The 24,009-nt window shown below is 49.8% G+C and overlaps 1 protein-coding gene across 1 annotated transcript; it reads left to right on the forward strand.

Moving 5' to 3' along the window:
• Positions 1-12,443: 12,443 nt before the first annotated feature.
• Positions 12,444-18,646, forward strand: KRT3 (keratin 3). Its single transcript, XM_043883306.1, has 9 exons — positions 12,444-13,204; positions 14,244-14,464; positions 15,015-15,075; positions 15,403-15,498; positions 15,781-15,945; positions 16,367-16,492; positions 16,812-17,032; positions 17,380-17,414; positions 17,900-18,646. The coding sequence occupies exons 1-9, from the start codon at positions 12,527-12,529 to the stop codon at positions 18,253-18,255; spliced, it is 1,959 nt and encodes a 652-aa protein (XP_043739241.1). The 5' UTR covers positions 12,444-12,526; the 3' UTR covers positions 18,256-18,646.
• The last annotated feature ends 5,363 nt before the right edge of the window (positions 18,647-24,009 follow it).

Consider the following 24,009-nt stretch of genomic DNA (forward strand, 5'->3'; position numbering starts at 1 on the left):
CTTTGAGCAGTTGTGTTGTTCCTTGGGAGAAGTCCCCAGAATTCTGGTGAAAGGGAAAGAGGCCGGGGCCCAAGGGATCTGTCTATCCCTATTAAGGTCATCTGCTAATATCTCAGATCTCTTCTCTTAAATTGCCCAGATTATTGGGAGAGAAGTGTGGTGTGTGGAGCCTGAAGGCCGCCTACAGAATAGGAGCACAGGCTCAAAACGGCCAATAGTTGTACAGAGACCGCTCATTGCAGGCAAGCAGGGCAGTGCCATCTCAGTGCTGAGACCCAGGCATCTGGCAGGAAGGGGTGCAAGTGTTGAGGCGTGGGGCATAGGGCAGGTATGGGGTCAGATAGTCAGGGGTCTCCACTGAGTACAGAACAAGAGGTTATGGTGCTTATGGAGAGTTTATGTTCAGCATCTAGCAAGGCCTCCCTGTCTTCATGGAACTCCAGGCATCGGCTCTTGCTCCAGGTCAGCAAGGCTTTCTGGAACTTGTTGGCACAATCCACAAGGTCACGGTTGCTGGATGGAGCAGGGAAAGCATGTTGCTCTAACAGAGCTCTCGTGCCGAGCTCACTTGCCCCTGTCCTCAGGTGACTCTGGCAGGGTGATCTGAATGGCTGCCCCTGTGTGGTGGGAGAGTGGGGGCAGTAGACGATGCCTGATTGGGGCCAGCCCTGGAGGTTCTGGTTGGACAATCGGAGGTGGGGGTCTGGGTATATAGCCTCTGTGGACTCTCTGTTTCTGGACTGATTCCATGATACCTGGAGCATCACCATCTCCCTTCTTCAGCAGAAGTTCCCTTGTGCGCTCTGACCTGTATCCCTCTTGCTGTGTTTGCAGATTGCACTCCCCCACCCCCACCCCCCACTGTCAATTCCGGCCTCCCACCCTCTATTGCCAGGGAGTGTCTGCAGACCCCAAGCGCTCCACATGGTGCCTCCCACGGGCTCTTACTGTGTGCAGATGGAGGGCACACGGTTTGCCCAGGCTGGTCTCTACTCACAGGCAGGCTTAGGATAGCAGGGCAGAGCAGTGAAGGGGCTTGTGCTCCCTGGCGGGCGCCTCCTGCCAGGAGCAGCCGCTCCCTGGGCTGGCTGGCTGCTCCCACTCAAGTTAATCTCCGCATTGTCCTGAGGCTCACCCCGTGGGCAGAGCAGGAAGTCTTGGACTTCTTCCCCTCACTGCACCCCTCCCCTGGGAGGATGCTGAATAGGCCTTTTCCCCGAGCTTCTGGGGTGGAAGGAGGAGTCAAGGGTTGAAAGTTGGAGAAGGGCTTCTCAAGTTCACCCACCAGGAAGCTGCAGGTCACAATGAGCCACACCAGAGCTGAAACACACAATGAGCTGAAACCCAGAAGCCTGGCAGATTAATGTCTTTCTTGTGCTCTGAGCGGGCGGGAGCACAGGAGTGTCACCGTGCAGCCTCTCAGGGCCTCCTCAGTTGAATTTAACAACTTGCAAAGTTAGATCGTAGAGGAGATATGTACGTGTGTATCTTAGCATAAACATGTTTGTATTTGTAGGCAAGCAGCTACACAGGTGTGTTTTTAAAAATTTATTTAAGAAGACTGATGTTTAACATAAAAGAGCCGCTCAGGGAGGTGGCTGAGGGAGCTGTGACCCCCTTTGTGGCCCCTCAGGATTCGGTGCTAGGACGAAGGGAAGGGTGGGCCGAGAGAAAAAGGTGCCACTTTAGCACCTGCTCCATTTTTGCTGTGTTGAAGATCGGGACTCAATAGTAGACTCTTCGATGTTGGTGAGGTGGTGGAAGGGGACAGGTAGGTGAACTGACAGAGGGCAGGACTCTAATCTTTTCTAAGAGGCAACCCTTTCTTCTAGGAAGTCTCCTGGGAGCCGTTCCACCCTCTTGGCTCACCCTGCTGCTCGGCTTCCATTAGGCCTCCTGGTGGCCTCCTTCTGATCACACTCCCTTCCCTGCACACAGTTTCAAGGCCTGCAGCCTTTCTCTCATCAGACTGGGAGCTTTCTGTCCGAAAATCCACAGTCTGAGGACTTCAGCTGGACAGGCACCACTGCGGGGCTCTCTCTCCCTTGGGGAGGACATACTTTCATGTGACTGTGGGTTCATGAGTATGGGGGTTGTTGGGGAGGCAGACATGTTAAGTTCAGACTTCCCATACTTTCAAGAGAGTGGTAAGAGCAATGGTGTATGTATTAGTTGCTCAGTTGTGTCTGACTCTTTGCGACCCTGTAGACTGTAGCCCGTCAGGCTCTTCTGTCCATGGAATTCTCCAGGCGGGAATATTGGAGTGGGTTGCCATTCCCTTCTCCAGGGGATCTTCCTGACCCAGGGTTCGAACCTGGGTCTCCTGGATTGCAGGCAGATTCTTTACCATTTGAGCTAGAGGGAAGCAAGCGCAGTGGTAACTGTAAACAATGAGGCTCTGAAAGCACAGGGGAGAAGCATTCAGTTTTTAAAAAGAAATATTTTATTATTTGGCTGTTCCAGGTCTTAATTTTGGCATGACAACTCTTAGCTGTGGCATGTGGACTCCCAGTTGGCGGCATGTGGGATCTAGTTCCCCAACTAGGAATTGAACCCAGGCCCTTTGCATTGGGAATGCAGAGTCTCAACCCCTGGATCCCCAGGGAAGTCCCAGAAGCATTCATTTTTGCCAAGAGAATCAAGGGAGGCTTCCTGGAGGAGGTGATCCCTGAGATAAATCTTGAAGCCTGAGAAGGAGTCAATCAGGTGAAAGGGTTGTGACCTTGGAGTTGGAGCAAGGGGCTCAGGGAGGCAGGGTGCTCTAGGAGGTAAGAATACCAGGGTAGAGGCAGGGGAGCGAGGCACCATGCAGCATGTATGAGAACCCACAGTAGCTTGGCATCACGCCGGGTTAGGAACAGGGAGTGGTGGGAGGGAGGCTGGAGAGCAAGGCCCAGGCCAGGCATGGAGGATGGACTTTGCCCATCATCTGATTTGTGTGGGGTTTTGGCTTTGTGTTCCAAGACTAGGCAAGCTCAGAACGAGGCTTGTCTGAGACAGCAGGTCTGAAAGAGACAGAGGGAACTCTGGGGCACCTGCCTTCAGGGGGTAGCCTTTAGGCCCAGGACATGCTTTGGACTCCTGTCTGGGAATGGCCACTTCTGCATCTCACTGCCCTTCCACGTGGCTGTCAGGCTAAGCCTTGTGATGCTCCACCTCCTTCCCCAGTCTTGTTCACCAGGAGGAAATGTTCTTTGCTGTCATTCCCTTGTCTCCTATCTCCCCCATAGTGATAGTCATTTCTTCAATATTTGTTGAGCATCTGCTTTATGCCAGAAACTGAATCGCTGTTCCTAAATCTCCTTAGATAACTCACATGATATCTCATGGTCACCTTATTTCTTATTACGATCACAGCCTCTGCTTTACATCCAGCTGGACTCCCTGAAATTCTGCACAGAAGAGAGCAAGAGCCATGCTTTTAAAAAATCATCATACGGAAAAATCAATTTAAATTTCCCTTTGACTTTCTCACCCCAGGTTAAAGGATTGCTTAAATGTTTTTTCTTTCTCCTCTTTTTCTCTTTTGTTTCAAGCAATTTATTTACTAACTTCCCATTTTTGTTTTGAATTTCCCAGCAAGGACAAGATGTGATTTCTGCTATTTACAACTTCTGGTTTGAGGAGACACACCAGACAAGATTCAGCACAAGTATGGTGGAGAACTCCTATCATGCAGAGAAATCTTTCAAAATAAAAGATTCTTCAGGGCAAACCTCGTGTTCGTTTTTTTTTTTTTTTTAATTAATTTTTATTGGAGAATATTTGCTTTGCATCCAGTTTTACTGCCCTGTGGATTGTCTCTGGAATGCTTTGTCGCTGCTGGCCCTTCAGTTTTCTCTTCCAGCAGGAGGTAGAAGTGAGCTGCTTAAAAGCAGAAGGTGGGTTTCTGTTTTGAAAGGTAAGGAAGGTGGAGTAGGTCTCATCAGTTCCCCCTTGACCCCTAGAATCTATCCACAGTGCAGCCAGACTCAGTTGTTTAAAAGTCACCTTGTAGCTCACCTTTGCTGAAACCCTTCAACGTCTTCGCCTCTCAGAGTAAAAGCAAGTCTTAGCGTGTCAAAGCCACATGTGTGATCGGATTCCACTCCCCCCACCACCGCCCCCAGCCCCAGACCTCATCTCTGATGCATGTTCTCCTCCCTCACTCTGCTTCAGCAGAGTGGTCCCCTGCTGCCACAACACATTCCTCACCTGCCTGCCTCAGGACCTTTGCACATGTGGTTCCTCTGCCCAGCACAGCCTTTACTCAGGTGTCTGCAAGTCCTTGCCATCTCACTGCGCTCAGCGGTCTGCTCAGGCCACTTTCAATGAAATAGCACCCTTCTCATGTCTACCCACTTTTTTTCTGCTGCCTTTATTTTATAGCACTTTTCATAACCTGATATAATGTGCTCTTACTTCTTTTAGAAAGTACCTCTTTTAGTTGTACTTCTTCCAACCTTAGAAAATACTGTTGAATTTCCAGAAGCTGTCCTTAGCCGTGTTGGGTCTTAGGTGTGGCCTGTGGGATCTTTGCTGAATCATGAGGGGTTTTCCTCTAGTTGTGGCATGCTCTAAGCAGTTGCTGTGCACGGGCTTGGTTGCTCTGTGGCATGTGGGATCTTAGTTCCCCGACCAGGGATTGAACCCGTGTTCATGGCAGGGTGGACTCTTAACCCCTGGGCCACCAGGGAAGTCCCTGTATTTACTTCCTTACTGTTGGTTTGTTGCTGGCATGTGAGCTCTAGAAGAGCAGGAACTTCATCACTGCATTCACGGTGCCTGAAAATAGTGACTGGAAAATGGCCCATGTTCAATAAAAGTTCATAGCCCCAGGGCAGGCTGATTGGGGCTGATGCTCTGCATCTGAGAAAGAAGAACATGAAGTTGAAAACATGGAGAAAATGAAGTGCTTGGGTCATCACAGGAGCAGTCAATTTGCTGAATCGACCTGTGATTTGTCCAGAGCAGCAGAAGAGACTGTATTATCATATTAAGACAGAAGTACACCCCAAAGTGACGTAAAATGACAAATACAAAGTAATGGCCAGGGTCCCCCGAGTACTAACAATGTCTAGGCCATTCTCTGTGCATGCCATACACGGTTTAATTCAATTCTCACAACAGCTATGGAAGATTAATCTGTTATTTCCATTTGACAGATGAGGAAACTTAGGTTCTAGAAGGTTTACTGTGTGATCTTGCCTGAGATCCCACAGTAAGTGAGTAAGAGGCAGAGCTAGGATTCAAACCCAGGACAGCCTGACTTACATGATAAAGACCACATCTAACCCCTCCACTGGCTCAGGATTGATAGGAGCCGACTGCTAAAGAAGGCCAGAAAATCTTCAGTTCAGTTCAGTTCATTCGCTCAGTCGTGTCCGACTCTTTGCGACCCCATGAACCTCAGCACACCAGGCCTCCCTGTCCATCACCAACTCCCAGAGTCCACCCAAACCCATGTCCATTGAGTTGGTGATGCCATCCAACCATCTCATCCTCTGTCGTCCCCTTCTCCTCCTGCCCTCAATCTTTCCCAGCATCAGGGTCTTTTCAAATGAGTCAGTTCTTTGCATCAAGTGGCCAAAGTATTGGAGTTTCAGCTTCAACATCAGTCCTTCCAATGAACACCCAGGACTGATCTCCTTTAGGATGGACTGGTTGGATCTCCTTACAGTCCAAGGGACCCTCAAGAGTCTTCTCCAACACCACAGTTCAAAAGCATAAATTCTTCTCGCTCAGCTTTCTTTATAGTCCAACTCTTACATCCATACATGACCACTGGAAAAACCATAGCCTTGACTAGATGGACCTTTGTTGACAAAGTAATGTCTCTGCTTTTTAATATGCTGTCTAGGTTGGTCATAAATTTCTTTCCAAGGAGTAAGCGTCTTTTAATTTCATGGCTGCAATCACCATTTGCAGTGATTTTGGAGCCCAGAAAAATAAGGTCAGGCACTATTTCCACTGTTTCCCCATCTATTTGCCATGATGGGACCACATGCCATGAGCTTTAAGCCAACTTTTTCACTCTCCTCTTTCACTTTCATCAAGAGTCTCTTTAGTTCTTCACTTTCTGCCATAAGGGTGGTGTCATCTGCATATCTGAGGTTATTGATATTTCTCCCGGCTTCACCTGCACTGGAAGAAGCAGTGCCCACATCACAGACAGTAAGTGTCCCCCTAATAGTTTCAGTGCATATTATACCATCTCTGATTCTTAAAAATTGAAGTATAGTTAGTTTACAATATTGTGTTACTTTCAAGTGTACAGAAAAATGATTCAGATTCTTTTCCATTATAGGTTATTACCCACCTCTGATTATTTTATCTTATTTAGATACCATGATTTTAAGAGAAAAATGGAGTGAAGAGAAACCATGTATACTGAAGATCGGGAGAAGCAATTAGGGATATTTAACTGAGAGGACAGTTTCTGGAGATTCAACAGTATTTTCTAATGTTGGAAGAAAATACAGAAACCAAGGAAGCTAGTCTGTGTTACTCTGAAAGGCCAGATGTGAGCAAATCCATTTCACTTCAGGTCACATAGAAGGCCTGCTAGGACCAGATGCTGATGGACACAGAGGCAAGGAAGACTGGCTGTGATGTAGCGTAGAGGGTCACAGTCCAGCAGGGGCATTTCAGCTGGGGACCATGAGCCCTGTTTAAAGGACAGAGCTGTCCAACAAATGAAGAGTCTGGTTGGCAGGAGTTTGAGACCAGAGGCTCATGGGCCTCAGTTAGGATGGCTGCTGTGTTATTGTCAGGGTTCTGAGCATCCACATGTGCACAAACGTTTGCAGACTGAATAAACAGTATGTGCTAAGTTGCTTCAGTTGTGTGGGACTCTTTGTGATCCCATGGACTGTAGCCTTCCAGGCTCCTCTGTCCATGGGATTTTCTAGGCAAGAATACCGGAGTGGGTTGCCATTTCCTCCTCCAGGGGATCTTCCCGACCCAAGGATTGAACCTGAATCTCTTATGTCTTCTGCATTGGCAGGCAGGTTCACTACCACCAGTGCCACCTGGGAATAAACAGTATGTGGAGTTGGTGATGGATAGGGAGGCCTGGCATGCTGCAATTCATGGGGTTGCAAAGAGTCAGACCCGACTGAGCGACTGAACTGAACTGAACTGAACTTCATATATATGTGTTACCATTTTCCAATGTATGTGATTATAAGATGCAGTTTTATTTAAAAGTATTGAATTCATAGTAAAAAAATACATTCTCAAAAGATACTGGAAACATAAGTTTTGAAGGTCAGGATCATTTCTGATGTTAAAAGGGCCTTCAGTTCCAGAGAGGGTTGGGTTCCAAATTCACTGATCCCATGAAGAGGAGTCCAGTTCCCACTGGATCAGAAGACATTAAAGCTAGATCTAAGGAGATCTTCCTTGGGTCAGGGTGGTGCCTGGCTGGCCTAGGCAAGCAAGAAAATTGGATGAATTGCCTTCCACGGGCATCCTGAATAGGAGAGGCTGCTTGTGTGCGTGTGTATGTGTGTATTTGTGTATGCGGGACTGTCCTGAGGTCGAAGCACAGACTAGCTAGCCTCTTGGCCACAGAGCCCTATGAGGCTTTGATTTTATACATTGCAACACAGTGACTCACTCTTTTCTCTAGGGAGAAGGTACTTAGGCTACTTACTTAAGCTTCATAATCCAGGTGCTGAAATGAGTGTAAGCCAACTCTGATTTCTCATAATGTTTACTGGGTCCCTCAAGCCTGGAGGGCTGGGCCCAACCATCAAGAATTTCAGCTCATGGATTGCTTCCTCCTCTTCTATCATTTGCATCCCTGGCGACTCTCCAATCAGAGTCGACACCCTCGTCCTGCTAATGGACTTCCAATCCCTATTTTGCTCCCCGTCCCCTAGCGGACAATGTCTTCTCTGCAATCCCAGGTGCAGAATAATAGACTAAACACACTTAAATTAACACAACCTTGTAAATCAACTATACTGCAATTAAAAAAAGAAAATAGATTAAACTCTTTTTCCCATTTCTTCCACCACTTGTTGGAGAGTTTCCAGATCTGATGACAATGGTGGTTGTGACTTTCCTTCTCAAAGATCCCTCTCCAAGGGAATTCCCTTGAAGGAATGACAAATGTGACTCAGGATCAGTAGGCTCTATTTGCCCCAATGTGGGGCAGAAAGGTACCTTGCTTCACTTCAGGCCCCACACCTGGACATGCAGCAGCCTCATTCTCTTTGGCACAAAAGGCAGGCCCTCCATCCTGTCTCAACCACATCCCCTACATCTTCTATAACCCCTTTCTGCTCTAGCCAGGCCTGTCTCACCCCTGTATTGATCAGCACTCATACCTGCATATATGAGCATCCATTCTGCCTGGGATGTAAACAGAAAATAATTTATTAAAGCACAATGTTGCTCATGGCCTCTCTGGGGGTTCTGCAGCCTGGAACCATGTCCAGCCACCCCTAGAGGCTGCTCTGGAGCAAACATTATGACCATTGCTGCTGTACCTCTGATGCTTGGGGGAAGTAACAAAACTTCACCTCTGTCTGTGCGTGCATGTGTGCTCAGTCACTTCAGTTATGTCAACTCTTTGCAACCCCATGGAGTGTAGCCTGCCAGGCCCCTCTGTGTGTATGCGGGACTGTATGGGATTCTCCAGGTAAGCATACAGGATTGGGTTGCCATGCCCTCCTGCAAGGGATTTTCCCGACCCAGGGATTGAATCTGTGTCTCTTGCATCTCCTGCACTGTAGGCAGATTCTTCACCTCAGAGCCATTGGGGAAGCCCCCACCTCTGTCCATCAGGACTCAGATGTCTCCATCAGAATCTAGGTCTCACAAGAGTGTCTCTCATTGAAAGGTTCCAGGCCACAGGCCTGGCTTCTAGCTGCAAAGGAGTCTGGGAATGTGTTTCCTGGATTTTACCCTAAGAAGGTGGGGATCTCAGTGTGGAAATGACCAAAATGAAGGGAAGACATTCAAAGATGTTGTGTAGCCACAGATGACAAAAGTCTACCCAGGTCACCAGGCCCTGAACCTAACCATGCTTGCTTTCATGCTGAATCTTGGCTCATGACCAGTTGGGTTGGAACGTCTTTCCTTCTGTCTAGCAAATTCTGCCCTTTGTGAAAATTTCAGCTCATGTCTCTTCCTGAAGCCTTACCATGCAATTCCCCCTTTTCACTGCATTTCTAATTCTCCACGCTCTCAAAGCACCTCTAACTTGGGACTTAGTTTTGCACAGTCTTATAATGTTTGGCTTTTCTGCACTGCGAGTTCTTTGCAAACCATTCTTTGTACCACATAGTGATCCAGAGCATCCATGCTTGGTAAACACATCTCTTATTTGTTCATGGATTTCTCTTTGTCGGGCCAGAAGCTGAGGCCTGCTTCCTCTCATCTCATCATGGAGTTGATGTGGTTCTAGCTATCTGGCCCCATGCTGCTCTCACATTCCCTGGGGAATCTCAGTGGTTAATTAGCAAAGGGAATCATTACTTCATTGGGTTGTTCTTTCGACAGGTATGAAAGCTGAAATTCTCCATGTGATTTGTAAACAAAAATAGCTAAAAATAACAGTGAACACTGGACACGTATACTGTGCTAGGTACTTTCTGGAGATGACAGTGACTATGAGAGAGGTACTTTTAGCAACTTAATTTTACAGATGAGGAAACCAAGGCACAGAGAGGTTAATGAATTTCCGCACAGACACACAGAGACAAAGCTATTTCATGGAGAGCAGACTTGTGGTTGCCAAGGGGCAGGGGGCAGGGGAGAGATGGATTGGGAGGCTGGGGTTAGCAGATGTAAACTATTAAATGTAGAATGGATAAATAGCAAAGTCCTACTGTACATCACAGGGAACTATATTCAATATCTTGTGATAAATCATAAGGCAAAAAAAGAATTTTAGAAAGAATGTATATATATGTATAGGTGAATCACTTTGCTATACAGCAGAAATTAACAATATTATAACAGAATATATATATATATATATATATAACAGAAATTAACAATATTATAAATCAACTATACTTAAGTTTAAAAAAGTGAAATCAAAGCTGGGTCTATTTGACTCTAAAGCGCATACACTAAAACACTAAGAGAGAAAAAAATATGACCTAATTTTTGCTGTACGTTTCATAAAACTCATCCATCTATTATCCTGTGAGAACCAGAAGGGTAGAGACTACTGACCATCTTTATCGGTTAATAATGCTGACACACAGAGAATTTAAATAGCCTTGGTCATGGTTAGTCATGGGGAGAGGCTGGTCCAGCTCTGAGTGTGGTTCATTCTTTAAACTCTGGTTCCTCTGAGGGAGCAAAGCTGAGGAGGGTGTGTGTACAGCACCCTCTAGGCCTTGAGCTAATTTCTCCTGCCAATAATCCGTGGGTAGCAATTGTGGAAGATCAGGGGTGTAAGTCAGACCTGCTGCAAGGGAGTCCCAGTACTGGGTGGGAGGCAGATTATGTGACTCAAAGGCCCAGTCAACTTCAACATGATTCTGTGACAGATTCTTCAACTGATTCTTGATACTGTGATTATATAGTGTTTTTTTTTTTTTTTGCTGGAGAGGAGATGCCACTCATTTGCACATATATTTTCTTAAATCTGAACACCAAATTCAAGAGGTCTGGATTCTTTATGCTGAGATCATCTCTATTAGCTTGGACTATCTTATGTAAAGAAAGAAAGTGAAAGTCACACAGTCGTATCTGACTCTTTGTGATCCCATGGACTGTAGCCCGCCAGGCTCCTCTGTCCTTGGAATTTTCCAGGCAAGAGTACTGGAGTGGGTTGCTTCTCCAGGACCTTATGTAATGGGATTTCAGTTAACCTTTGACTAGTTTTATTTGGCTGTAATCCAGCGAACAGGCTTGATTCATTCATCAATTGTTCCACTGAGTGACTGATCATTCACTCAACCAACCAACCTTTAGGAGCATCTATTATTGGCACAGTGCTGTTCTAAGAACCAGAGGGTCCAGTGTTGGAACAAGACTGTAAGCTCCTGAAAAGTTTATGGCTTTATTCCGTGGGAGGGACCATGATGTTGCAGAGCCTGGAGGTAATGAAGTAGGTTGAGGACACATGGGAGAATCAGACCACTGAAGAAAGGGTCACTTACTCTGCACGTGGGCCACCCCCAGCCCAGCCCAGTGAGCGCTGAAGAATTCACTATCCTTCTCTCTTTCCCCCCATTCTGAGGAGGCCCAGGCCACACAGGCCACACCCGTGGCAGGGCCATCTGTGCAGCAGACAGAAGGAAAAAGTCTTGTGCTGGAGCGATCCATGGCTGACTTGGCAGGCTCCACACCTGTGCAGAAAGGCTTTCCTCTTGAACAAGCCAAGCCCAGTCCTAAGCCTCTGAAAAAACTTTAGACTGGCAGATTCTCAGGTTTTCAGAGTTAGACACGTACGACAGTGCTGCTGGCCTTGCCGGGCCTGGACTTCTGAGGCTGGGGGTGGGGATGGGGGGTGGGTGTCTTGACACTGAGGCCACAGACCCCCAGGAGCACTTGTCCCCTTCACCAGAGAACGGTTCCTGTGTCTGTCTCCAGTGGCTCATCCAGTGCCTGAGACGAGTTAGGTCATCTGTCAATAGGTGTCACATTTGTGGTATAATTGATGTTTGAATTTCCAGTCACCTGGAACTTGGACTGCAACCAGGAAGATGCCAAAAATGGGGGGAGCAAGAAAGGAAGCTTTAGAGATGTTCTGAAGATAGAGGATAGTGTATGGCTTTCCTGGGAAGTTTTAAAAATGAACTGGCTTGTTGAATTTTGCTGATGGCTTATCAAAGCACATAGTGTTAATTCCTTCCTCTTTTTCAAGAAGAATCGTGAATCCAAATGCTGCAGCCTCCTGAACCACAGCTTAGGAGACAGGGGGAACCCAGGAGGCAGCTTTGTGATGGTTCTGGGCTTTGTTTCCAGGACGGGAAGAGGAGAGGTCATCAATTCATCTTCAAACCTGGCACAGAGCTGGGCACACAGTGGGTGCTCTGTGGCCATGTGCAGTCTGTGGAGTAGACTGTATCACCCCTCCTGTTGAGATACTTGCCTGAGCCCTTGAGTGGGCTTCACCGTCTCCACCACCCAGACAGCCAGAACCTCTCCAATCTACCTTCCACTCCATCCTTTCCAGAGCTGAGCCCAGCTCTGGCAGGACCTGGGACAGCTGGCCAGTAGACAGACTACTGTGCCTCCTGGGTCCTGCCAGACAAAGCTAGGAGGTGGCCATGCCCAAGCACAGGGCCAAGTCAGGAACTTCCCCGTGCCAGGTAAGGCTGCCACCTTAGCACTTTCACCATTTCAGATTATTTTTAAGGTGTGTTTAGTAGCCTAGAACTAACATTGCCTGGAAGGCAAACCCAACCCATGACTATTTGAGACTAATTATCTCTCCTCCGTTTGAGCCCAGCAGCCTCCTAGATGTATATAAAGGGATTTATCCCGCTCAGGTCTTCAGTTTGCGCCTCTCTTCCTCTGGCTCTGAGCGGCCCTGCTGAACTCTCGCACTTTCCCTTCGCCGACTTTGCTCACCATGAACAGACAAGTCCGCAAGACATCTGGCGGTGGGAGCCAGGGCTTCTCAGGCCGCTCTGCCGTGGTCTCTGGCAGTAGCAGGATGAGCTGTGTGGCCCGCTCTGGGGGAGCCGGCGGAGGGGCCTACGGGTTCCGGAGTGGAGCAGGCGGCTTTGGCAGTCGCAGCCTCTACAACCTGGGTGGCAATAAGAGTATCTCCATCAGCATGGCTGGCGGCTCCCGGGCTGGTGGCTTTGGAGGGGGGCGCAGCAGCTGTGTCAGTGGCTTTGGGAGTGGCTACGGAGGTGGTTATGGAGGTGGCTTTGGTGGTGGCAGAGGAATGGGAGGTGGTTTTGGAGGAGCTGGTGGCTTTGGTGGGGCTGGTGGGTTTGGAGGAGCTGGTGGCTTTGGTGGGGCTGGTGGGTTTGGAGGAGCTGGTGGCTTTGGTGGGGCTGGTGGGTTTGGAGGAGCTGGTGGTTTTGGTGGACCTGGTGGCTTTGGAGGACCCGGTGGTTTTGGAGGACCTGGTGGCTTTGGCCCTGGTGGCTTCCCTGGGGGAATCCAGGAAGTGACTGTCAACCAGAGCCTCCTGCAGCCCCTCAATGTGGAGATTGACCCCCAGATCGGGCAAGTAAAGACCCAAGAGCGGGAGCAGATCAAGACTCTCAACAACAAGTTTGCCTCTTTCATCGACAAGGTGAGGAAGTCCTGATGCATCCCCCACTCCTAGGTTGGGGACTTTGAGTTTGATATTTACATACAGTGTTTAGGATCAATTCAGAGTGGTCCAGGCTGGAGGGGAAGGGTTAGGCAGCATTCTTGGCTCTTATGAGGATGTTCAGGGCTGATGAACCTGACCACGTAGTCATGTGATTGGGAAAGATGATGGTCCCCTTTGGACCCCCACATCCCCAAGTCCTGCTTGTCTGCCTCTTTGCTCAAGACTCCCACCTGTTGCCTTATCCAGCCTGGGCAGGTAGTGCTGGCAGGGCAGGGTGGGGGTCATGACCTCTGACAGGCAAGGGTCTGACCCAGAACTGGGGGCTATTCAAACATGGGTTGCCCTCTGGGGCTTTCCAGGAGGCCTCGTCTCTCTATGGCGATGTGCCAGGCAAAGGAGGCAGGCACCCTACAGAAGGAATTCAAGAGGCTCAAGGGGGAACCTGAGTCCCAAGGGGCTCCTGAGACCCTAGAAACTCAGTCTGCACCTCAATCAATCTTATCGGGAAGAGCAGGGTGCTCGGGGACCTCTAGAGCAGGGTGGCCCACACTGGCTGTCTCTCTCCTGTCACAACGAAGATAGTAGCATTTCAACTGTGTCAGTTCCTAGCCATTCACATCCTTTGAAGTGAATATCAGTGGGGCGTCAATGGTGTCTTAGATGGAAAACAATGCTGTTGAGGTTTAAGCACCTTCTTGTGGTGCGCTGTGTGTTTTTGGAATTGGGCTAGAATCATGAAGTCCCCAGGAATACTGAAAGGTCAAGTCTCTCTCGCTTCCAGGCAGGGGTTACTTCCAGTTTCCTCTCCCATTTCTCCTGCTTCTGTAAGGAAGTCGTCTTGCATCTTCAATGGCCTGACTGCTGTGATGGTCTGACCATACTCTCTCTAGCCACAGTGGGAGCTTTCTAGGCCTTTGTACTGGGAGATGGGGAGATGCAGACACCGAGTTCTGCCCAAGGCAAGGCCCCTCTGCTCCAAACACTGCCTGAGTTTGCTTCTCCCAATGCACTCCAGGTACGGTTCCTGGAGCAACAGAACAAGGTCCTGGAGACCAAGTGGAGCCTGCTCCAGCAGCAGGGCACACATCCCATCACAGGCACCAACAACCTCGAGCCCCTTTTTGAGAACTACATCAACTCTCTGCGGAGCTACCTGGACAGCATTCTGGGGGAGAGAGGCCGCCTGGACTCAGAGCTGAGGAACATGCAGGACCTAGTGGAAGACTTTAAGAAGAAGTGAGTGACAGGCGCATGTGGGAAGATGCTGTGGGTGACCCTGTCTCAGAACCCTAGTTTTCACTGCTTTCCCTTGCCCACTAAGAAGGCTGCCCCTTAGCCCACTTCCCTGTATCTTCATAGAGGACAGTTTGGTTCATTGGGTTCCTCCTCACCTTCTTTCCTGAAGGATAGTCCTTTACAAAGAAAATTAGAAGGCTAGAGCTGAAAAAGCACTTTCTCATGAGCCAGGCTGGGGAAGATCCTGGTTGTAGGATCTGAAGGATGCTGGGACAACTCACAGCGTGGTGACCAAGCATCCAGTCTACCGGGGATGGAGGGGTTTCCCAGGACTTGGAACTTTCCGTGTTAAAACCAGACAGTCTGCCAGAATGAATGGGAATGGTTGGTCCTTCTAATTAACAGGGGGACAGTGAGAGGGTGTGTTTATTTAAGAGGGGCAGGGGGTGGGGACAGAGGATGGAACAGAGGTAGTTTCAGAGTTTCAGAGAACAGTGGCATTTATGACTACCTCATACTGCAAACAGTGATTTCTTTTTAACTCTTACAGATATGAGGATGAGATCAACAAGCGCACAGCTGCTGAGAATGAATTTGTGACCCTGAAGAAGGTAAGGGTTGTAGTGTGAGGTTTCTAGGGCTTGTAGGCACTGGCTTCCAGCTGGGCTGGGGGGAATCCTTGCTCCACTGCTATAGAGCTGCCAAGTTTAGGCAATTGGAACCAAAAATAAAATCCAAGTGCATCTTAGTCTGGAGAGATGCCTCAAGGAGTCACGTCACTCATTTTCTAGCTTTTGAGTAGACCTTCCGCCATCCCCTTGATGTTAATCCTTCATGTAGAGACCAGCTTCGGACAAGCACTGGTCTTGCTGCGGCTGTAGCTTGCTGTGCATTCCTTGGAGGAATAAGGCCTCTATGTGTTTATCTGTCTTTCTCAGGACGTGGATGCTGCCTATATGAACAAGGTGGAGCTTCAGGCCAAAGTGGATGCCTTAACAGATGAGATCAATTTCTTGACGACCCTCTATGATATGGTGAGGATGTTTCCTACCAAGAGGGGGCAAGAGGGAGGGTGAGATACTTTCAGATTTGATAGGTAGGGTCCAGGAAGACTGAATCTTGAGATAAGGCCTCTTGTTGGGGCTCCCCAGGAGGAACTGCAAGCATGGGGTCTCCGAGAGGCTGGCAGGCAGGGCGGAGCAGATCCACCTTCCGAGCTGACTCAGCAGATGGGTGCATTGATCAGGAGTCTCTTGAGGCTTCTGTGTGCTGGCTGCAGAGGCCCCACCAGTGAATAGGCCACTCTGCATTGGCAGGAGCTGTCCCAGATGCAGAGCCATGTCAGTGACACATCGGTGGTCCTGTCCATGGACAACAACCGCAGCCTGGACCTGGACAGTATCATCGCTGAGGTCAAGGCCCAGTACGAGGAGATCGCCCAGAGGAGCAAGGCCGAGGCCGAGGCCCTGTACCAGACCAAGGTGAGAGCTAGGCATTTCTCAGAGGATTCACTGAAGGTCCCAGGGAGGCTGTGGTCCACGGGATGGCTGGGTGGTGGCCATTGGGTGGCCCTTCTTGATTCTCCTCCTTGGAGACATCCTGTCAAGGTTGTTCAGTTGCAGAAAGTGCTGCCCCCTAGGGGGAAGTGGTTCCACTGTCCCCTGCCAGACCACATGGGACCCACTCCAGCTTGCTCAGCGATTTCGGGATGGGAGAACCTTCTACAACACACCAGATGTTCTCTTCCCTGCTGCTTCAGAGATGTCCCTGCAGAAGCATAATTCAATGTCATTTAAACACAGTGCTTACTAAGTACCTCGAGTTTGGCTGGGTGACATTAGGGATGGAGAAACACACCAGGCAAGGCTGCATCAACACCTGACTGTCCCTTCTATTCTCTAGTTGGGTGAACTGCAGACCACGGCTGGCAGGCATGGGGATGACCTGAAGAGCACCAAGAGTGAGATCTCGGAGCTCAACCGGATGATCCAGAGGCTGCGGGCTGAGATAGAGAATGTCAAGAAGCAGGTGGGACGGCCATGGATGCTGGTGTCTAGGCTGATGGGTGAGGGGTGGGGGCTAGGATCTCAGGACTCCTAGTCTGGGGGAGGGGACTTCTGGGGTCATCTCAGGCAGCACTGGCCTTCAAGGAGTTCAAAGACAAAGCCAGTTTAGATGGTTGCTAAGCCACAGCCATCCATCTGTCTTCCGTGCATGAAGACAGACAGAGGTGCTAAGGAAGGGGTGAGGTTGACTGACTTGCTCTGGGGTAATCTAGTCTTAAGACTCAGAGAACCTGGGACTCTCCTACTGGGCTCATCGTTCCTCCTCCCTCCCCCTGCTCCAGAACGCTAAACTGCAGACAGCCATTGCTGAAGCTGAGCAGCGTGGGGAACTGGCCCTCAAGGATGCTAATGCCAAGCTCCAAGAGCTACAGGCCGCCCTTCAGCAGGCCAAGGATGACCTGGCCCGGCTGCTGCGTGACTACCAGGAGCTGATGAATGTCAAGCTGGCCCTGGACGTGGAGATCGCCACCTACCGCAAGCTGCTGGAGGGCGAGGAGTGCAGGTGGGGCTCTTATTGCCATCTCTCTGCTTCTCTTGCCCCAAGTCACATGCTGAGGGCCAGATAAATGACCAAGGGAATGGGGAGGAGGCCTGTTATAGAGAGAGGGCCCCACCTTGCACAGGGCTTATAGGCAACCACTTCCTTTCCCAGTTGACGCCCTCCATAGATGGCCAAGTGCATAGGTAAACAGTGTGCATAGGGGTTCTGTGTTGGCCCATGAACAGTGGAGAAAGAGTACTGATGCGCCAGGCTGCTGAATTCTGTTCTGGTTGCTGTCACTTTCATTCATGGACTTGTTGGAAATTTGCTTTGCAACTGAGCTAGCCTTCTCTTGCTTTCTCATACAGGATGTCTGGAGAGTGCCAGAGTGCTGTTAGCATCTGTAAGTAGCCAAAGAAACCAGGAGAGTGAGAACTGGTTCTGAAATATCTGTACTAATTCAAGGCGATAGTTCCTAATTTAAACAATATTTCCATGGCGGTTGGACCCGTTTTCTTGGGGGCAGAAGGAGCAGTAGATATGCTTTGGTAAAAGTTCTTGGCTCAGAGCACTATTAATAATACTGTATGGAGGGTGGGGGGATATCTAATAGGGAGCTTGTTAATGGGAGGAGAAATTCTGGATCATCTCCATGGCGGGGGGGGGGGGGTCTTCAGAGGTGACAGCATGTAGAAAGAATCATTGGAAAATTCAAACTGACTTAACACTGTCGGGGTGAACACCTCACCACATCAGAACGCAAGACAGTGATCATCAGGTTCAAAGCTGCCTTGATCGCCTCTCAATCATCCTGGGCCCAGGGGATCGTTATGATATAGGGAGGTGGTGGCCAGGAGCTGATCGCTGTTCCTGTGGTCTCCCCTGCAGCCGTGGTCAGCAGCAGCAGCACCACCTCCGGCTCGGCGGGTGGTTTCGGAGGCGGATACGGCGGTGGCGTTGGCGTGGGAGGCGGCGCAGGCAGCGGCTTCGGCCGGGCCGGCGGTAGCGGCTTTGGCGGCGGCAGCGGCAGCGGCTTCGGCGGCGGCAGCGGCTTCGGCGGAGGCAGCGGCTTCGGCGGAGGTAGCGGATTCAGTGGCAGCAGCGGATACGGCGGCGGCAGCAGCAGCGGATTCGGCTCTGGCTCCGGGGGTCGCTCTGGGGTCAGCGGTGGAGGCTTCAGCTCAGGCAGCAGCCGGGGCGGCAGCGTCAGGTTCTCCCAGTCCTCCCAGCGCACCTCCAGATAAAATACCGCGCAGGGCACCGCAGCCGCCCCAGCGCCGCCCGTCGTTCCCATCCGCTCCTCAGTTCCCATGTCTGCAGCCTCCTCAGCGCCCTCCCACCCCGCTACCTCTCCCCTCTCCAGTCCCCGCCGGCAGCCGCTTTTTGGGGCTAAAAGACCGGGGCCTCTTGTCCTTCAAGCATCCAGATCCCTGAGCAAGAACAGCCAGGAGACTTTCAGACTCTCTCTCTGGCTCCCGCCTGAGTCTGTGATTGTCTAGGTGTGGCCCCAGCCACCATCTTCGCTGCCCTTGGGGCCTCCTCCCGGGGTGGAATGGTCACCACAGTTCTGATGTATATAACACACAGGTCCCTCTGCCCATCCGTTCTGTCGCCAATAAAGTGCATTGTGTTCAAGTCTGGCCTCTGAGTCTCTCCGGACGCCTTTCTCCCCACTGAACTGACTTCTTCCATCCCGTCCCACGTGGGCCGTCCCTTCTACAGGATGGCTGAGTACTACTCCTCTGAAACCCAGACAGTTGCTCTCCATTGTCCATCATATGGGATCTGAATGGGCGAGATCTGGTTGTTCCTTTATGCTCTGAGCACTGGGACAACTGACCAGCTGGGAGAGGTGGAAGTGGGAAGTGGGGAGGGGGAGGATGGGGCCACACTTGGGTGAGTTCTTGGTGGAGTCCCAACAGTGCAGACATTCCTTCTCTAGTTTGGGGGAACCTAAGAGGGCCTTGAGGTACTTGGGGACAGATTTCTTTCCTTGGTGCTGGTCCCCATCCCAGCTGACCCCCTGAAAGCTTTCTGCCTATCAAGGTGCACCTGGGAAGGTGTGAGCTGGAAGAACCCAGGGCTACTTCCCAAGGGCCACCTGTTTCAAAGTCTGACCCACAACCCCCCCCCCCCCCCCCCCCCCCCCCGCCCCCAACACACACACAAAGGATTCCATGTTCATTGAATCTTTCCTCTTTGGAGCACATATTGGAGGTTCTGAGAAGTCTTGTAGGAAAGAATTATCTGTTATTGCTGCTGCTGCGAAGTCTCTCCAGTCGTGTCTGACTCTGTGCGACCCCATAGACGGCAGCCCACCAGGCTCCCCAGTCTCTGGGATTCTCCAAGCAAGAACACTAGAGTGGGTTGCCATTTCCTTCTCCAATGCATGAAAGTGAAAAGTGAAAGTGAAGTCCATCAGTAGTGTCTGACTCTTAACGACCCCATGGACTGCAGCCTACCAGGCTCCTCTGTCCATGGGATTTTCCAGGCAAGAGTATTGGAATGCGTTGCCATTGCCTTCTCCAATTAACTGTTAGTTATCTGTAAACCAGAACTTTCCACACTCCCTTCCTGGTAAACAATGATTAACATCCCTCAGAAAAGGTCCTGTTCCTGAGCACGCAGGCATGCACTCTGGATCCCCAGGGTGTGTGGGGCAGCCCTACATCAGGAAGCCCTGATAATGTGGTCATTGGCCTTGGGAGGGCTGTCCGGAAGGTCATGGCTGGAAGGATGGGAGGAGGAGTGGCCTGCTTAGCATCCGAGAGCATCTGAGGGGCTGAGCTGGGAGCGAGTGCACAGGAGGATCCTGAATCTGGAGCTCCTCCGCTTCCCCACACTTATCTCTGAGGCTGAGGCTGCGGCTGCTGCCCTCCAGGCAAGACTGGCTGCCTGGGTACCCAGGGAAGACACAGATGATGGAGTGGGACATTTAGCCAGGCCAGGCCAGGAAAGTAGTATTTCCATCTTAGGCCAAAGCTGAATTTATTTCAGAGAATGGAAATGACAGTTCAAGAAACAACTAAAACTGGCTACTGGGGTGCAAAGAGATTCATATAGAAATTCCACATCCAGGCTTGGCAGAGCAATGCAGTCATTGGTAATTCTCTGATCTCCCAGGAGGCTCTCTGAAGGAGGGGGGATTTGGTCATTGCTGCTCCATTCTGGGGAAGGATGGAACTTTTTCTTGTTGGTATCCCTCTGTGCCGAGCGGCAAAGACAGGTGGGGAGACTCAACGCCTGCCCTGCCCAGACTTGACGCCAGGCCAGCTATGGGACAAGTGCTTCACGCTGGATGAAGTCATCATTAATGGATGCTTTCCTTCCTTCCTTCAGCTCGTATTCATTAAGTGTTTGCTTTCTGGCCCTAGGCTAAATGTTGGACTTACATTGGTGAGTGAAATATCATTTCTCAGTTTTGTAAGGGAGCCCCCAAACAACCACAATGTAAACAAATAGGTTTAAGCTATGATGAGAATATGAAGAGAAGAAACTTGGGGGCTGCACTGGAGAATGAGAGGACTTCTGAATGGAGTGGATGAGGTGATAAAGGAGAGGGAAGATTCATCGTGATGCCCAGTTTACCAGCTGGAGCAACTGGGTGGCTGGGGGAGGCCATGTACGGAGGTAGAGGGGTGTGTGTGGAAGTGGGATGGGTCTGAGCAGGGACTTCAGGAGCTCTGCTCTAGATAAGTTTGAGTTGCTTATGGGACAGCTGAGTGGAGGTCTTCTGACTGCACTTGTGGATTTAGAGGGAAGCCTGTCAGGGCTGGAGACTCCTATTTGGACAGCACTGCATCAGGCTGGTTAGAGTGGTTCCTAAGCCATGGGAACTGATGAGAGAGAAGAGGGAAGAGGGCCCAGGTGAGCTCCAAGAAAGCCTGGCATAGGGAATCAGGAAGAGGAGGAGAGAGCCAGGCTATAGAGCCTGGTCCTGGTTTTCCAAAATGCCTCCATCTAAGAGGTCAAGGGGTTTCTAAATGGGCTCTAAGGGAAGCCTAGATTGGGCTCAGGCTTCCTGGGGACACCGTCCCCTGGTTTCAGGTCTCATATTCAGATGGGAGCTTCTTGCCTTTGCTGCTTCCCTCTGGATGCTAACTTATATCCACAGGGCCTTGTTCATCCTGGGCGGGTGGTTTACAGGAGACCATGGGGGAAATCCATGAAGCTTCTTCTTTTCTTAAAAACAAAAATTTTTTTAAAATTTATTTTTGGCTGCATCGGGTCTTAGTTTTGGCACTCAGACTTCTTTCTAGTTGTGGCAGGCAGGCTTAGTTGCCCTGAGGCATGTGGGAATCTTAGTTCCCCTACCAGGAATGGAACCCGCATCCCCTGCATTCAAAGGTGGATTCTCAACCACTAGACCACCAGGGAAGTCCCCCTGCAGCTTCCTTTTTTAAAAAGAAATCCATTTATTTTATTTCTCTTTTGGCTGTGCTGGGTCTTTGTTGCTGTGTGCGGGCCTTCTCTCATTGAGGGGAGCAGGGGCTACTCTCTCACTGCGGTGTGTGGGCTTCTCGCTGGGGTGGCTTCTCTTGTTGTGGAGCATGAGCTCCAGGGCGTGAGGGCTTCAGTAGTTGCTGCACATGGGCTCCATAGTTGTGATGCATGGGCCCAGTTGCCCCTTGGCATGTAGAATCTTCCTGTACCAGGGATCGAACTGGTGTCCTTTGGACTGCAAGGGGGATTCTTTACTGGTCCACCAGGGAAGCCCCCTCCCTCCGCCACCCCATGCAGCTTCTTAAAAGAGAGAATAACCAAGCGTAGCCTAGCTCTGAGGGGATGGCACCTTGGAAAGGGTTACCTCCCTGTGGTGTCATTCACTGTCCCAGAGGAATGGCCAGACAGGTGAGCTGGTGCCGGGACCTGAGACAGAAGCAGTCAATCCCATACTTGCCTGGATCTCAGCCCAGCCCTGACCATTTTTAATCCAGATTGACAACACCTCTAGGGAACTTTGCCTGATGATTATCCTCTTTCTTTCCCCTCAGCATACACATCATTTGTTTGTGAAGATCGATGTTGACTTTTCAAGTGCTCTTCAACCCCTGGCCTTGGGCCTGCTTGTACTCGACTCTCCATTCTTCGAGCAGGCAGCCCGTTGGTGCTGTGTCATTCGTTCCAATTCCTGTCTTCTAAGGCATGTTTTCTTGCCCACAGAGGAACCCACAGAGATGGTTGAATGATGCTGACTTGTGTGCTGGACCCTAAACTGGGATTTGGGGTCATGGGTCAATGATCAAGTATTTATATATATATATTTATTATTTAAAGAGACTTCTCTGTAGTTGAGATGGTAAAGAATCTGCTTGCAATGCAGCAGACCTGGGTTTGATCCCTGGATCTGGAAGATCCCCTGGAGAAGGAAATGGCAACCCACTCCAATATTCTTGCCTGGAGGAGCCTAGCAGGCTAGAGTCCATGGGGTTGCAAAGAGCTGGACATGACTATGTGACTAACACACACACACACACTCATGGATTGATAATCAAGTATTTATTTTTTCATTATTTAAAATTTTTTTTTAATTGAAGGATAATTGCTTTAAAGAATTGTGTTGGTTTCTGCCAAACATTAACATGAACCAGCCATAGGTATACACATGTTTCCTCTCTCTTGAACCTCCCTCCCACCTCCCTTGCTCCTCTGTTTGGCTCCATCTCTCTCTTCCTTGGGCGTGGAGTGGTACCACTTCCTGTGAGGACACAGAGGACCCCGGCTGTATCCTCCACCACATCCCATCCCCATCCATGCCTCTCTGCCTAGTCCCCTCATTCCTCAGTTGGAAAGAATGCTCAAGATAGTACTTTCCTGTTCTCAGAGCTTATTGACTCACCTCTTGATGTTAAGGAGACCAAGATATATTTTTACATTTCAGGTTATTCCCTTCTGTCTCCTCCTGGGATGTGGGCTACATGCCAGAAAAAGTATCAACAGCAATGCTGACACAACTATAGAAGGCTCTGTGAAGGAAATCAGGGGATTGCGTCCCATAAGAATCTGTCTGTGGATAATCCAGACTTGACTGCTGATGATCAAGTCTGCACATGAAATTCTGGGCACTTGGTAGGTCAATCTCTATATGACTCTCCCTTGTTTTGCCTTGGAGTTGGGTGGGGTTTTGTTAGCCAATCATCAGAGATCTCATCTCTTGGGATGTGGGTTGCCCCTTCCCTCTGCCTTCTCAACAGCTTAATCCAGGTACATTCTGCCACCAAGACCAGAAATGTGGGCCCTTTGTAAGTCTCAGGATGACTGAAAAAGACTCATTTGAGTTCGGAAAAGACTTCACACATTTCATCTATATTTTATCTACACCCCTCCTGTTAGGCAGGAATTTAGTCAAGAGCAATGAGAGGAGACCCCTCTGGCTGAACATCCAATGGGGCACCTAATCCCACCAAGCTATTTGCCAACCCCGCCTCCAAAGGCCCCCATCAGCACGCCAAAATAGTCAGGGGACAGGAAAACCCCCCCCACTGGCTGACTGGAGGGACTTTCTCTACTCTGGCACGTAAACGCACACCTCACACTGTCATGTACTTAGATAACCTTTGGCAGCCATTTGGCTCATTAAATAATAATAAATATTCTATGAATACACACATCTAATTATAACAGACTGAATTATGAGAGGTACATGCACAGTAGAGCCTCTTGTTATGTGCCTGCAGCTGTCAATCAAGACTGTCAATCAGCAACTGCCTGGATTATGCACATAAACTTGCCTTAAAAACTCTGCACCCTAGCCCTCCAGGGCCATTGTCTCCCTGGCCCAGCCCGTCTCTCTCTTGAGGTATTCTCTCTTTCCTTGTCTTCAATAAACTCTCTTGTAATGGATAAGAACTCAGATTCTTCTTTGCATCCTTACCAAAACCTGAGGCCCATGGGAGGCGGGGTCTCCAGACTCTCCTTCACTAATACTCCCAAGCCCTTCTGGCCTGCCAACCGCACAGATGCACATCTCTGCTGTGGTTAAGATCAAGCTCATCACC

The sequence above is a fragment of the Cervus elaphus genome, chromosome 3 (assembly GCF_910594005.1).
Source record: "Cervus elaphus chromosome 3, mCerEla1.1, whole genome shotgun sequence".
NCBI classification, from domain to species: domain Eukaryota; kingdom Metazoa; phylum Chordata; class Mammalia; order Artiodactyla; family Cervidae; genus Cervus; species Cervus elaphus.